This window comes from Clarias gariepinus, chromosome 12 (genome assembly GCF_024256425.1).
Source record: "Clarias gariepinus isolate MV-2021 ecotype Netherlands chromosome 12, CGAR_prim_01v2, whole genome shotgun sequence".
NCBI classification, from domain to species: Eukaryota; Metazoa; Chordata; class Actinopteri; order Siluriformes; family Clariidae; genus Clarias; species Clarias gariepinus.
Window position 1 is genome coordinate 10,144,577 of NC_071111.1, and position 14,502 is coordinate 10,159,078.

Here is a 14,502-nt window from a genome sequence, read left to right on the forward strand (position 1 = left end):
CAGTGCAAATTGCTTATCTATTTTCATTGAAGCATATTAAGATCCACGCTGACCATACACAGATGTGTTACATTGTTTGTTATGATCGTTGCAATCACAGAGGCTGGGTTGTGGACTTATGGGTATGGTGTCTGTCTATTGTAATTAACGTTCTCTCTCCCTTTCTCTCTATCCTTCTGTGCCTGTTATGTTTTGACAAGGTCTGTGTCCTGACTGGGAGATGTGGGACCCCAATCAGCCCGTGGAGAACGCCAGGGAGGCCATGCAGCAGGCTGACGACTGGCTTGGTGTCCCTCAGGTAGGCAGCAGGTCTCTCTCTCTGTGAATACTTTGATCTTGGAAAAGAGAAACAAGAGCAACTTTACTTTAACTTGCAGTGTTAATTTAGATAGTGCTTTTAGGCTGTTTGTATTCAGTCTATAATTGATCAAGTATCTTCTTCTCTTGTCCTGAAGCCCAACATCAATCTTGCCATGACTCAATTACTCTCATGGGCTGTACTGGGTAGCCTTATTAAATAGCTAAGAAAAGGGAAGCAGGCTAATTTGTGATGGAAAACACAACCATCATTTTTAAAGTTTAGAGCAGAAACCCATAAGGGAGACATCATGTACTTTCTGAAGGGATTAGTATGCTGTGATTGCACCCGAGTCTGCAATTAAGTAAAACATTGTAATGATACTGTAAATATGTAATTAGGGTTTGTGAGTTTCTTTCCTCTTATTAAATGCTTTTGATTAATTAGTCACTGCTCTCATTTGTGTGCATTTGAGTGTAAAATAATAATAATAATAAATAATATAATAATAAATAATATAATAATCTAATAATAACTATAATAATAAAAATAAAGGTAAAAAAATATGTAATAAAAACTCTAAAAGCTCTTCCGGTCTGTTTGCATGGAGTGCATGTTCTCCCAATGCTTGCTGTGTTCCCTCCAGTTCTCTGTTTCTCATCCCACAGTCCAAAGACATGCAGATCATGCTAACTGGTGTTTCCAAATTGCTCCTAGTGCATGAATGTGTATGCTTGTGCTGGGATTTTCACCCCATCCATGGTGTACCCCACTAGTATAGGCTCCAGGCTTCCTGTGACCCTGAACAGGATAAGCAGTAAAGAGAATGTGTGAGTGAGAGTAAGAGATATAACATGGAAAATAAGGGCAATGGGTAAAAAGAATAGTAGCTTAGGAAAAAATATTCAAGATCTAAAATCCAATATCTACACCATTTCTCTGCACAGCTTATAAAACATCCCTGCATCATAACAATCCTATAATTTGAATTTGATTTATGCTTGGGTCATTTTGGTAGCATCCAGAGAAAGTGTATGTAGTTTTATTAGAGTTTTAACCACAGTTTTGGCTGTGTTGTATTTTGGATCGCACCACTGCCCAAAGTACTAATGTGAACAAAGTTTTCAAACCCTGAAATATCGCATTAATTTGCAGTGTATTATGTTTAAGACTGAGCACAGGAGCATCTTGTTTTATTCCTTTCTTATTCATCCTGATGATGTTTTCTACAACTTTACAAAGGTTACATGTGGTGCATTTAGTTTGGATATGATTAGGAACGACACACTTTTGCCCAAATGAAGACCTGATATGTACTTGTTGAAGCTTACAGCTAATGCCAGATGTAGTATCTTATTTGCTGTTATAATATCCTGCACTCTTCTGGGAAGGTTTTTACTATATTTTGAACTGTGGCTGTGGAATTTGTGCTTATTCAGCATTTAGTGAGGTTCTAATGTTGGGAATGGGTCCTTGGGTACACGCAAGATTCAGTGGGGTTGAGGGTAGGGCTCTGTGCAGGGCACTCAAGTTTTTCCATTCCAACATTGCACTGTCATACCAAAGTAGGTTGTGGTGTCTTAGTTCCAGTAAAGGGAAAAAGTATTCTTACAGCATACAGAGACATTTTATACAGTTGTGCTTCCAACTTTGTGACAGCAGATTGTGAAAGAACCATATGGGTGTGATGATCAGGTTCCTGCAAACTCCTGCCCATATAGTGTTTCTCACCATGAAGCATAAAGTAATAGAAATTGTCCTCTGTGAGCACTCTGGCACTTCAGTTCACCGTGACACAAAATCTGGTATTTGGGTCAGAACAACTTATTCATTCATTAGTCAGAAATATGGCATAAGAGAATAGTACACCTTGGCCAAGTGCACATATAATCACTCAAGCAAAAGAAATACAGAGACTAATTAAAAGACTAGAATTATTAATTATATAAATGGAGTAGCTTACAAATGTTTTCTCATTTTTTGTATATTAGTCCAAATTCACAGCAGCTCTGTGCTTTGGCTGAGGTCGAGCTTCATGGTTTAGATTCTTAGCTCTACCAAAAAAAATGTTGCAACTCAAAACACATGTTTGTTTCACTTCATGAAGCCGTGTTGAATCAGAATCGAATCACTTTCAGATTGCAACTGAGCGAAGTTGGACTTCCTCGCTCAGATCCTCTCAGACCGGTTATTTTAGTCCACACCTGGGTGTGATGCTACACACTCACCTCTGCAAATGATTTCAACCGAGCTGGGAAACACACCAGGGTTTGATTCAAGTGAACTAAACACGGCATATTTGAAAGGTTGGGTTGAGGAGGAGATCAAGAAAAGGGAACTTTCTAGGCTGTAAATGCCCTGGTAAACAAAGTGTCCCCCATCAGCATTAAAAGGAAGAATGACTAGCCAAAGCCTAGTCAAAGTGAGCGAGATAATAGCTTTATGCAGTTAAATGTCAAAGATTCTGAAGGCCAAGAAAAGGAAGATCTCTTTGAAAGTGCTCTGAAAGAGAACAATCTCTCTGGAGAACCTGTCAAAAAGCATGATCATCTCTTAAACATTCCATCAGTGAGAGCTTTATTGTGCATGTTCATGACTCCCAAGCAGTGAGAAGCAAGAGTCCAAGTGTGCTGAAACTCAGAGTGAACTTTTCTGGAAGAAACAAGGCACTGTTTCATTAGCACCTAGCTGATTCTGTTCATATAATGAATCAATTTATGGCAGCATCATGCCGTGGGAATGTTCTTTTTTCAGCAAGAGAATTCAGGAAAATAAGATTGGATGCTTCAGGTCTTCCAGATGTTAATTCATCTGCTCCTGGCACGTTCAAAAAGAACATCTCTTGGTACTGTAAATAAAGAAAACCATGTCCAATTTGCTACATTGGTCTGTTAATATAAAACTTTTAACACAAGTTGTAATTCGGATATGTTCTCTCTCTCTCGCTCTCTCTCTCTCCTCATGCCTCTCTGCAGCTGTGCTAAATTCCTAGGGACACTATTTTCAGACGGCCCTTATCCTTTCAGTCAGGGGTTAAATAAAGCAACCACTTAAACAGCATGGTGTGAAAGAGAGGTGTGAGTGGATAGAAGAGACACTGTGACTCAGAAAACAAGCTAAACCGCAAATGAAAATTAATTATTTATTTCCCTGGCATTATACCATTAAAGAATGTTTAATGACATTGTAATAGAAATGAGTCATAGCATAAACAGACTAGCTTGACAATAACTCACGTAGCAGGTTAGAGAATGTAAACTCCTCGTCCTGAGTTACCTTAAAAATGTTTGCCATTTTAAATAATAAGAAATACGTTGTTCAGCATTGATATTCCTTGTTTCTTTCCATGTAAAAGAGAACGCCTTGGAAACTTTTTTGTGCCATTTAGTGCTACTCAACTGTTAGCCATAAAATACAATTTTTTGTCAAGATGGTTCTACATTACAGACTGCTACTGTACTGTACTTCAATTCCACATTTTCACTTCCATTTCCTTATCGATCTACATGCCCCCACATGCACCATAACTGAAGTTGTTTTTCAGACAGTATCTCAGTTTTTACCATCACATATCTTTTTCCCAGGAATTGCATGGGGCTACAATGCGTTCTAAAATGATAATATCTAAGTCCTAATCAATTTGGAAGCTCAGCCCTTTACAGACAGAACTCTGATGTTTCCATTGTAGAGATCAAAATTTTGTGATAGAGAAGCAATTGTCCTGTGAAGAAAAAGTATAATGTACTGTATAATTATATACCAGACTGTGCAAAAGTCTTAGGCACCATATTATATGCTGTACCAATTTTGTTATATATTTTATCATGCCTGCATTATTATGTACAAAATCGGTGTTTTGTTTCCATCTAAAAACTGGTCTGTCTTGTACTATATGTTTTTTCTTTGAAGCCATGCATATATATTAATTTTAAAGTTATATATGGAAATACTGAATGATTTTGTACATAAATATGCAGACATGATGTACCAATTTTGTTATATATGTTTATCATATAATATGGTGCCTAAAACCTTTGCCAGTACTGTTTAAGTATGATATATTTTTTTTTTGGTCACAAAAGGAAAAAATGCCATACCTTCAGCAAATCATTCATATTGTGCTTGATCTTTTCATCGAAAATAATAATGTTTTTTTTTAAAGTTATATGCTGATTTGATTAGAAGTAATTTCTCATTTTGTTAAATTGCATTTTAATCAGTGCATGGCGTCACACTGAAATGCAGTCATGGTTCAATCATAGCATAAATCTGTGTTCAGAAAAAAAGGGCAAGAACTGAAAAGACTTCTTTTCTTTAAGCTTTCATGAAAGAATAACCATCATAGGCTCATTGTTTCTAGTTGTGCTCTGCGTTCAAGTCAAACCCGGGATTTGTGCTGTAATGAAACTTGCGAAAGAGATGGGAACTGTACACACAATCATTCACGAACAACACTTGCACTTTACCGGAACTCAGCTGGGAGTTATTGCCACTTCTGACCTCTGATCATGTCTTAGGCATACTAAGAAAACTTTTAATCTTAACGGTATCCAAGCACTAGTGAAATGATGGGATAAGTGCATTAGTGTAGCAGGGGATTATATAGAGAAATTTTCTGTGTAGTTTTCTGTGTTCTGTTATTTTGTGGAAACAAAAGTCCCGGTTTGAATTGAACACCCATAGTAAATTGCTGTGGTTTTTACAAAAATGCTACAAAAATGTGTTTCTGTTTAAGACCGAGTGAATGCTTTCTGTCACTTCATTTTGGAAGAACATTTCAAATGTGATCTTGTGATCTTACAAGCATTGCTTGTTTCTGTAAAACTTTTTTTTACCTAATACTGTATATGCATCATAACTAGATACTGTCCTGTGCTACCCCTACCAAAATGTAAACCCCTTTGACATTTGCCCTTTACAGGTTATAGCTCCTGAGGAGATTGTGGATCCCAATGTGGATGAACACTCTGTCATGACTTACCTGTCTCAGTTCCCTAAAGCCAAGCTGAAGCCTGGCGCTCCTCTGCGCTCTAAAACCCTGCACCCCAAGAGGGCCAAAGCCTATGGTCCTGGTGAGGGACACTCTTTTCTAAATCAAGAGCGAACATTGTTGTTTTTATTTTAGATTTTACTTTTATTATTATTATTATTATTATTATTATTATTATTATTTCATACTTTTCTCTTTGTTAGGTATCGAGCCAAGAGGGAACATGGTGTTAAAACCAGCTGAGTTTATAGTGGAGACCGTGGAGGCGGGGCTTGGTGAGGTGCTGGTGTATGTCGAGGATCCTGAGGGTCACACAGAGGAGGTCAGACATCATGTTTGATTTGGAGGCTTTGAGTTATTTGTAAAACTTTCAGCTTACTGTATCCTTCATTGTCATGATCAAAGGGCAAAGATCACAAAAAATAAACCTCGGTCTGTCATCTGTACTTCTTCCAGGCTCGTGTGATCCCCAACAATGACAAAAACAGAAGCTACTCTGTGGCCTATTTGCCCAAAGTGGAAGGTCTTCATAAGGTACCCAACTTCTGTCTTTTTGTTGATTTTCTTTGTGTCAATGTGTTTCAAACAGGAGACAATTGGTTACATGAAACTGTTATACAGTCATCCTGAGCTAACTGTTCTACCATGGCAATTACGTCATGACTGTCTGTTTAGTTTTTTTTCTTTCTTTTTCTAGTAAATTTGGTAGGCTATATTACAATTTTGTAACGCAATTTAGTTTTTTAGTTTTTTTTTTTTATTTAACCACAGTAATGTTTTCTTGTCCCTGATATTTAAGCTTATATATGTATAATGATTGTAAAAATGAATTATATTAACTACTTGACTTCATTTCATATGGCGATAAAATGTATAATGTGATATTTATGTCTGAGATTCAATAGTAGAAAATATGTTATTTCTATTGTTGTTTAAAAGTTTCTAAATTCCTTTTTTAAGAAAAAACTACTGGCATCCTAGACTCTTTTCGGGGGCTCACTAGTATTACTTCAGAATTATAACCTTGCTGTGTCTTGTGCTCCCCCTGGGAACACAAGTGCCAATGATGTTAAATACACGTTGTTTGTCATTTATGTATATTTATGCTTCTGTATCCAGGTGAAGGTGTTGTTTGCTGGGCAGGACATTAACAACAGCCCCTTCCTTGTGAATGTGTCCAAAGCCCTGGGAGACCCCAACAAGGTGCAGGCACGTGGTCCGGGCTTGGAACCAGTCGGCAATGTGGCCCATAAGGCCACTTACTTTGACATCTATACTGCAGGTAGACATGTCACTAAGTTTCAACAGAATACATTCAACAAAGCATGGAGTAAGCCGGGGTAGTTTGATTCATTACCATAATCCTGAGTTGTACTTTGTTGGTTTACATGAGTATGTGTCCTCTCAGGTGCAGGCGCAGGTGACGTGGGTGTAATCATCGTGGATTCACAGGGTCGCAGGGACACGGTGGAAATCATACTAGAGAACAGAGGGGACAGTAATTTCCGCTGTACATACTGCCCTGTACTGGAAGGACCTCATGTTATCTATGTAACATTCGCTGGCCAGCAAATTCCCAGAAGCCCTTTTACTGTACACATCTCAGAGGGTGAGACTTGACAAGCCTTCATGCCTGCTATATGATTTATCTAATCCTGACCAATTAATGACTGTAATTACTTTCATCAACTTTCTGTTTTTTATTAAATGTAATAATTTAATCCTATTTAGACCTTATACACACATGCACTGTACGTTAACCTGTTAATCTCTGTTTTTTTGTATAAAGTGAATTATGTGTATTTTAACGTAAGCACTTAAAACAGATTTGAGAGCATTCGACTTATACGGCAAACAAAAATCAAGTTTGCAAGTGAAAAATTTAAACTAATAATAAAAAATAAAAATGAGTTGTAATGTTATTCATTTCGATCAGGAATTTAATTAGATGTCTGCAAATCAGAAACATTTGCTTGCAAGTTACGTTCAATGCATTTGGCGGAGTCTACGCTGATGATTGAAAGGTTAGCTTCATGAAGTTCATGCGGGGGCCTGAAGCCTATCCCAGTAGACTTATGGCATGAGGCGGGCTACACCCTGGAAAGGGAGCCCATGCATTACAGGACGCACACACTACAGATACTCCTGGAGATGCAAGGCCACAGTGCTAACCAATGCGCCACCATTTCTGGATATAGCTACAGTAACAAAACTATTAAATATGAGTGCAACAAAACTATTAATATCCTTGCGATACTACATTACAAATCATTCATAAAATAGAGGGACATACACGCATTCTTTACCATCAGCGATGAATTGTAGCCTACAGTATATACTGCCTATTACTTTCAACGCAACTTGCAGGAAAAGGTTAATTATTCACAAATACCTAATTAAATTTTTTATAAAAAAAAACATTGCACCTTATTTTGTTTATTTTCAGTTAATTTGTTTTTAAATTGCAAATTTGCATTTTAATTGCAGTGTCAGATGTGTGCTTCCAAATCTGTGCTTGCAACAAAAAGACATAATTCACTTTATACCATCCTCATCCCTTCTTGTCAAGTGCATCGTTGTTATTTGCATAAAGACCTGAAGTCCGTGATGTGATTTGGATGATGGATGTTTTTTTCAGAAAGGGACCTAATGATGACTGTGCAAAATTTCTTGAAAAGTGTGTTTGCTGACTGTGTGATGCTGTGTGAGTGTCCAGGCTGAGACGTGTTTTTTGGGTATCACTGGAGGTTATCTAGTGTTCTCTGCTCCGGGGGTTCGGTACACACACATGCACACACTCATACTCACATGTTCTGAAAGTGTTGCTGTGTTCTCTTTCGCCTGTGTGTCATTCTAGCTCCTCTGAGCAGCGTGCCGGCCGGTTCCCCGGTTCAGATAATCCCTCAGTCTATTCGCACGCCGCCCTCCGAAAAGTCCAAGAAAGTGCCCCCCCCAACGCCGCCCAAACCCAGGCGAGCAAGTCAGTACGGCCCGCTGGGGTGCGGCACATGCCTGCGCAAACTTGGTCGCTTCGCTTCCCTCCATCCCCTGTTCCTCTTTGTTCCTCCCTAGTCATTCCTGACCCTTTCTGTCTTTTCTTTTCCCTCCCTGACCATGTCAATCTCTCCCTGTTCCTGTTTTCCCTTTCAATCCCTCTGGTGTGTCTATTTCGACACTCCAACCCTCTTTCCCCTGGCTTTTTGGCATGTTCCAGTGCTTGGCCATCTGCAACATCAAGACTTTACATACAGCTTGCAGCAGGGAGCGATTGGAATGTATGCAGAACTGTGTGTGAGAGATTAGAAACAGACAAATGCTCGATTTGCTTCAGGTCTCATCTCAATCCTGCAGAAAGAAAGCTGGACGATCACCTTTACACATGCTCAACCATTTTCAACTGCATGGCCTTTGCAGTTGGGCTGGATCTGATATTTTTATTCTTATTACATGCTAATGCAAGAATTACAAAATTAACCTACCATAACATGATTTAATTAATTACTCTACTCAGTCTCTTAAATTAATTTCCAATAACCTTAACTGACCAGTGGAAAAATATTATGCATGTAATTGATGTATTGTCAAAACACTGATCTGGCATTAAAAGGCTCTTGTCAAAGTGACCGTCTAGTAAATCATCATCATAATCATCATCATCATCATCATCATCATCGTCATAATCATCCTAATCTGTGTCTCATCATCATCATACTCATTATAGTCTGTGTTCTTTGTGGCGTTCATAATCATTATAATCAAATTATTTGTTCTGATTAACTCTGTCTAACACAATATGGATAATTCAACGTAATTCATGTGCAAATGAGCGGTTTTCTAATAATATGTATGCATTTTCTTTTTTTTATCTGCCTTATTTTTCATTTGACTAGATATAGGGCTAGAATTACAAATGGGTTCCAGTTGATTTTTTTTTTTAAATGACTGTCATTGTGAGCCCCTTTATGATGTGACTAAATTACGGTCTTAGTGCTGTTACTGTTCTGTGAGGTCTACTCTTGCCTTCAAAAAAAGAAACCCAGATCTAAAAGAAGTCAATGTAATTTTTATTCAGTAACTCATTCGGAAAATTGGCCTGCCATTTCTAATAGACCAGTTTTGACAGCAGTCTGTTAGTAGACTATGGACTGACATAGTCTTAAAGTGGGACATATGTTTGCTTTCAGTTTTTTTTAATACCATGTCATAGCCTGCCAAGATAGCATGTGATGTCCATTTAGCTAGCTTAAGTAGTGATGAATAATCATATAAATTGACATGACTTGTCAGTTTAGTTCATATTAGCTTGGCTAATATTTAGAAGTAAAGTTGACTTGTTAGCTAACCTGCTAAATGACATTCGTAAAATTCTGTCAGGTTAGCTCATATTCGTTTGGCTAGCTTTAGCAATAAACAATTTAGACAATTATGACAGATTTTGTCAGGAATTCTGTCAGTATTAAAACAAACAAACAAACAAACAAACAAAAATATATCTCAAACTATTCTTATGATCTCATTGGAAGTTAATGTATCTCATTGGCTAGCTGGAATCCTGCTAGCATGACTATCTCTAGCAGTAAACATTATGAATGCTTAACCATATGGCCTACATAGGATTAACCAGGTAGTAAAATTTAATGACTGGCCATGAATGATTAGCTACTGTTAGTTTTTTATTATTTTTTATTATTATTATTATTATTTTCTCGATTTTCTCCCTAATTTAGTTGTGGCCAATTCCTCCCCGTCACTAGGGGGCTCCCACATTAAGGCTAGTACCACCATTCAGTCACGTGTTTCCTCCGAACCGCGTGATGTCAGCCGACCGCATCTTTTCGAACTGCTTGCTCACGCACCATTAAGGGCGGACTAACACACTCGGAGGAAAGCGCTAGCCGCTCCTTTCGCATGCGCGAGCTTACAGACGCCTCTGATGTGGGAGCGCAAGCCCCTTCCCCCTGAGAGAGCTCGGCCAATCAGCTCTCTCTGTGCCTCTGGCTGTGAGAGGGAAAACAGAGGTTCGAACCAGCCCTCCTCGGATGATGGGGCGAGCGCTTTACCACTGCGCCACTCGGAGGCGCAGTGGTAAAGTGGTTAGTTAATATAACACTGACAGTGACGATTACGAGCATTTATATCATTATGTGGCAGCGTAGTGGGTAGCACTGCACTCGCCGTGCACTTGTAGCATGTATGCTCCCCGTAATTGGCGGATTTCCTCTGCGTACTCTGGTCTCCTCCAACAGTCCAAAGACACGCATTACACGTTGAATGTCCTACTGCAGTGATAAAATATTGGAATAAATACAATGGTCACCACTAGCCTTCACGGTCCATAGTTAGACTGCATAGGTTCCTAGGTGTATGGATATCATTACCTATAACACATTTTGCCATATTAATATGGCATTACCATTAGAAAAAAATATTAACTTTTATATTTAGAATTATGACTTTTTAGATTTTCTGTAAGGTTTGCTATTATTAGCTAGCATGCTAACATTAGCTGTAAAATCATTCTTACCTTGTAATCGTATACAACTGTATTTTGTTGCAGTAATTCATCTCTTCCTTAGACCCTGAACCCGTTTGTACTATTACGTGGATATGTTAGACTTTTTATAGCATTTGATTATTTGTTAAAATTTAAATACTTCAACTTAACAAATACATGCCAACTTTATGTGCTTGAGCTATTCATTTTTCATGTAACCACCCATACTTTACTTATCCAAACTAACACTACATCTTAGCAGCTCTGTGTTATGTAAGTGTGTGTAGAGTATGTGAGACTGCCTAAATGTTTCTCTTTGTTAATTTTGTGTACAAGACTAACCTTTTTTCTCACTTATTAGCGAGCAACCCGAATGCTTGTCGGGCCATCGGACGAGGTCTACAGCCCAAGGGTGTGCGGGTGAAGGAGGTGGCTGATTTTAAAGTTTACACAAGAGGGGCAGGTAGCGGAGACCTGCGAGTCATCATCAAAAACCCAAGTAAGTAATAACTGAAGATGATGCACCATTATAAAACGTCATATATCAGTGTTTTTTAAGTTTTATATATATATATATATATATATATATATATATATATATATATATATATACACACTGTAACTGTCACAATCTTAAAATATTTTTTGCTTTTACTGTTAAGAGGGTGGAGATGAACCTGTGAAGGTGTGTGACCTCGGCGATGGGGTGTATGAGTGTAACTACTACCCGATTTTCCCTGGAAAATACACTGTGATAATCACCTGGGGAGGACATGCCATCCCACGAAGGTAAGAACAGTATGCAGGCCAAAATCTTTACAAATTATGGTCAGCAGATATCAGACATATGTTAGCCTACAGTAGGTGAAAAGCCAACTGCTTTAATAACAAACCCTGGGAAATTATTCTCATTAATAAGAGATTAAAATATATGAAATGGTTGGAACAGCTCAGAGATCATTTGAAATGGTGTCTGGATGTGGTGTGTGTGTGCGTGCACGTGTGTAGTCCGTTTGAGGTGTTGATCAGTGAGGATGCAGGACCTCAGAAGGTGAGAGCATGGGGTCCAGGCCTGGAGACAGGCATGGTGGGCAAATCAGCTGACTTTATTGTGGAGGCGATCGGGACGGAAGTGGGAACTCTGGGTAAGGCTTGTTATGTTTTTGTATTTTCTTTATTCCTCTGACACATTGAGAGGACGGGGTGTCTTGAACTTAATTTCTATGGTGTAATAGTAACAGGATATAAATTTAAGCTTGTGTTTGTGTGTGTAGGATTTTCCATTGAAGGACCATCTCAGGCAAAGATCGAGTGTGATGATAAGGGTGATGGCTCCTGTGATGTTCTCTACTGGCCCACAGAGCCTGGTGACTATGCTGTCCATGTCATCTGTGATGATGAGGACATTAAGGACAGCCCCTTCATGGCACACATCCTTCCTGCAGCAAATGATGTTTTTCCAGAGAAGGTCAAAATACAACCAGAATAATAACCACATTGTCCAATGATGCTTGGAAATATTTTAATGGCCGTACTGATGGTTTTTTTTCTTAATGCAGGTGAAATGTTATGGTCCCGGTTTGGAGCCCACTGGCTGCATAGTAAACAAACCAGCAGACTTTACTATAGATGCTCGAGGAGCAGGAAGGGGTCAGCTGAAGATCTATGCTCAGGTATCTACCTGCAGCATATCACTATTTATATACGTATAAATGTGTGCAGAACATCTGAAGTTTCTCTGGAGTTAAATTTTACCCAGTGTATCCTATAATTATTTTACAAGCCATTTTCTTCATGTGGCATGTCGTTTTGTAATAGGACATAATGTGATGTGAGAACTGCAATTTTATTTTCACAAATTGCCCTTATATTTGACTTTGTGTTATTTTTTTTCTTTAGGACTCTGACGGTTACCCAATTGACATTCAAATTACAGACAATGGTGATGGCACTTTCTTTTGCATTTATATCCCTACAAAACCGCTCAAACACACCATCATCATCACCTGGGGTGAGGTCAATGTACCCAACAGTCCATTCAGGGTAAGAGCTCAATTCTGTCTAATACATGAGATACAGTACAGAATTTCTAGTATTCTGATGGTCATATTACATCAAGTGCTCTGGTAGGCTGTACAGGAAATGAGTCTTGAGGAGACACATCTGCTCAGTTATCAAGCTATTTAAACACAGTAGCAAAGAATTTTTAGACTTTGCATGCAAAATGAATGCATTACTGTTGATGTTGCTGCCATTTTCTTTCAACAAAAACAAAAAAGCTATTTTTACACAATGATTAGACTGTAGATGTCAGTCTTTGCACCACTAGGCGCCTAAATGGACAGGTTTCAAGAAAATTTACCAAAACCACTTTAAAAGACAAAATGCATAAAACTAACTAGGGGTGCAGTACCCATACTCAGAGGTTTGACGTTAGGTGTGCCCTCTTGTCTTGACTAAAATTCAGGTGAACATCGGAGAAGGCAGTCACCCTGAGAACGTGAAGGTGTATGGACCAGGTGTAGAGAAAAGTGGCCTGAAAGCCAATGAACCCACTTACTTTACTGTGGATTGCAGTGAAGCTGGCCAAGGTCAGTCTGTGCATCTTACTTCTACTCCTGCTCTCATCTTTAGTGTTTTTTAACTACATTTTAACTGTTTAATATCAGCAGTGCATTATTTAGCCTTGGTACAAAAAAAGATGAGAGTAAGTTACTTTCACTAAAATTTACAAAAAAAAAAAAAGAAAAAAGCGCATATCTTGTTTCAATCTATTTCAATCCTACTTCTAAATCAGTGGTCTTTTCTGATTTTTATTTCCTTTTACATTGTAAAACAATCCAAAATATGCAATAATCTCCTTTGAAGAGTTGATGCAAATGCTCTTAACAATACTGTTCTTTCATGCATAACTGACCTTTGTGTCTTAAAATAATAATTGACCATTGTTGTTACTCCAGTTCTGTTCTAAAATGTAAAATATAAATCACAGGAATATTCAATTAGTTGGGGTGTCCAAACTTTTGACTGGTATTGTATCAGCCAAAAAATTTCGCAACTATGGATAAAAATCAAATGCAGTGGAACCTCAGATTGTAAGTAACGCGGTTTGCAAATGTCCCGCAAGACGAGCAAACATTTTTAATAAATTTTGACTTTAAAAAACGAGCAAGTCTTGGTTTACGAGTACTGAGTATCATTTAGCATGCATGCGCCGAGCGTGCATGCTACATGATAAAGCCACTGATATTGATTTATCCAGTAATGTTATTTTTGTTTGTAATAGAGTGCATTTAAATGTTAATGAATACTGTATAAAATTGTCATCTTCATATTCCGTTGCATAGGAGATGTAAGCATTGGAATTAAGTGCGCTCCTGGAGTGGTAGGCCCTGCCGAGGCCGACATCGATTTTGACATTATCAAAAATGACAACGACACTTTTACTGTCAAGTACACACCACCAGGCCCTGGGCGATACACCATCATGGTGCTGTTTGCTGATCAGGTATCATTAGCGCATATTTATTATATTAAGTTTTCTTTCCTTCAAATTATGACTCTGTCCTCATTTTACAATGATGTGTACAATATTTTTTCTGCCAACTCTAGGAGATACCCATCAGCCCCTTCCGTATTAAAGTGGACCCCTCTCATGATGCTAATAAAGTGAGAGCCGAGGGTCCAGGACTCTGCAAGACTGGTACGGTTTTGCATCTG

The 14,502-nt window shown here is 38.4% G+C and overlaps 1 protein-coding gene across 8 annotated transcripts in view; it reads left to right on the forward strand.

Moving 5' to 3' along the window:
• flncb (filamin C, gamma b (actin binding protein 280)) overlaps nt 1–14,502 on the forward strand; it is an 80,891-nt gene that overhangs the window by 41,952 nt on the left and 24,437 nt on the right. For 4 of the 8 annotated variants that reach the window (XM_053508739.1, XM_053508740.1, XM_053508743.1 and 1 more), the window contains exons 3-18: nt 201–298; nt 5,220–5,370; nt 5,492–5,610; nt 5,745–5,822; nt 6,408–6,570; nt 6,697–6,897; nt 8,146–8,268; nt 11,144–11,281; nt 11,445–11,571; nt 11,791–11,927; nt 12,057–12,250; nt 12,342–12,455; nt 12,682–12,825; nt 13,250–13,373; nt 14,130–14,290; nt 14,395–14,485. In XM_053508739.1, coding sequence (XP_053364714.1) covers nt 201–298; nt 5,220–5,370; nt 5,492–5,610; nt 5,745–5,822; nt 6,408–6,570; nt 6,697–6,897; nt 8,146–8,268; nt 11,144–11,281; nt 11,445–11,571; nt 11,791–11,927; nt 12,057–12,250; nt 12,342–12,455; nt 12,682–12,825; nt 13,250–13,373; nt 14,130–14,290; nt 14,395–14,485 — 2,163 coding nt within the window. The remainder of the gene's footprint in view (nt 1–200; nt 299–5,219; nt 5,371–5,491; nt 5,611–5,744; nt 5,823–6,407; nt 6,571–6,696; nt 6,898–8,145; nt 8,269–11,143; nt 11,282–11,444; nt 11,572–11,790; nt 11,928–12,056; nt 12,251–12,341; nt 12,456–12,681; nt 12,826–13,249; nt 13,374–14,129; nt 14,291–14,394; nt 14,486–14,502) is intronic. The other 4 variants (XM_053508741.1, XM_053508742.1, XM_053508745.1 and 1 more) reach the window with 1 other exon arrangement.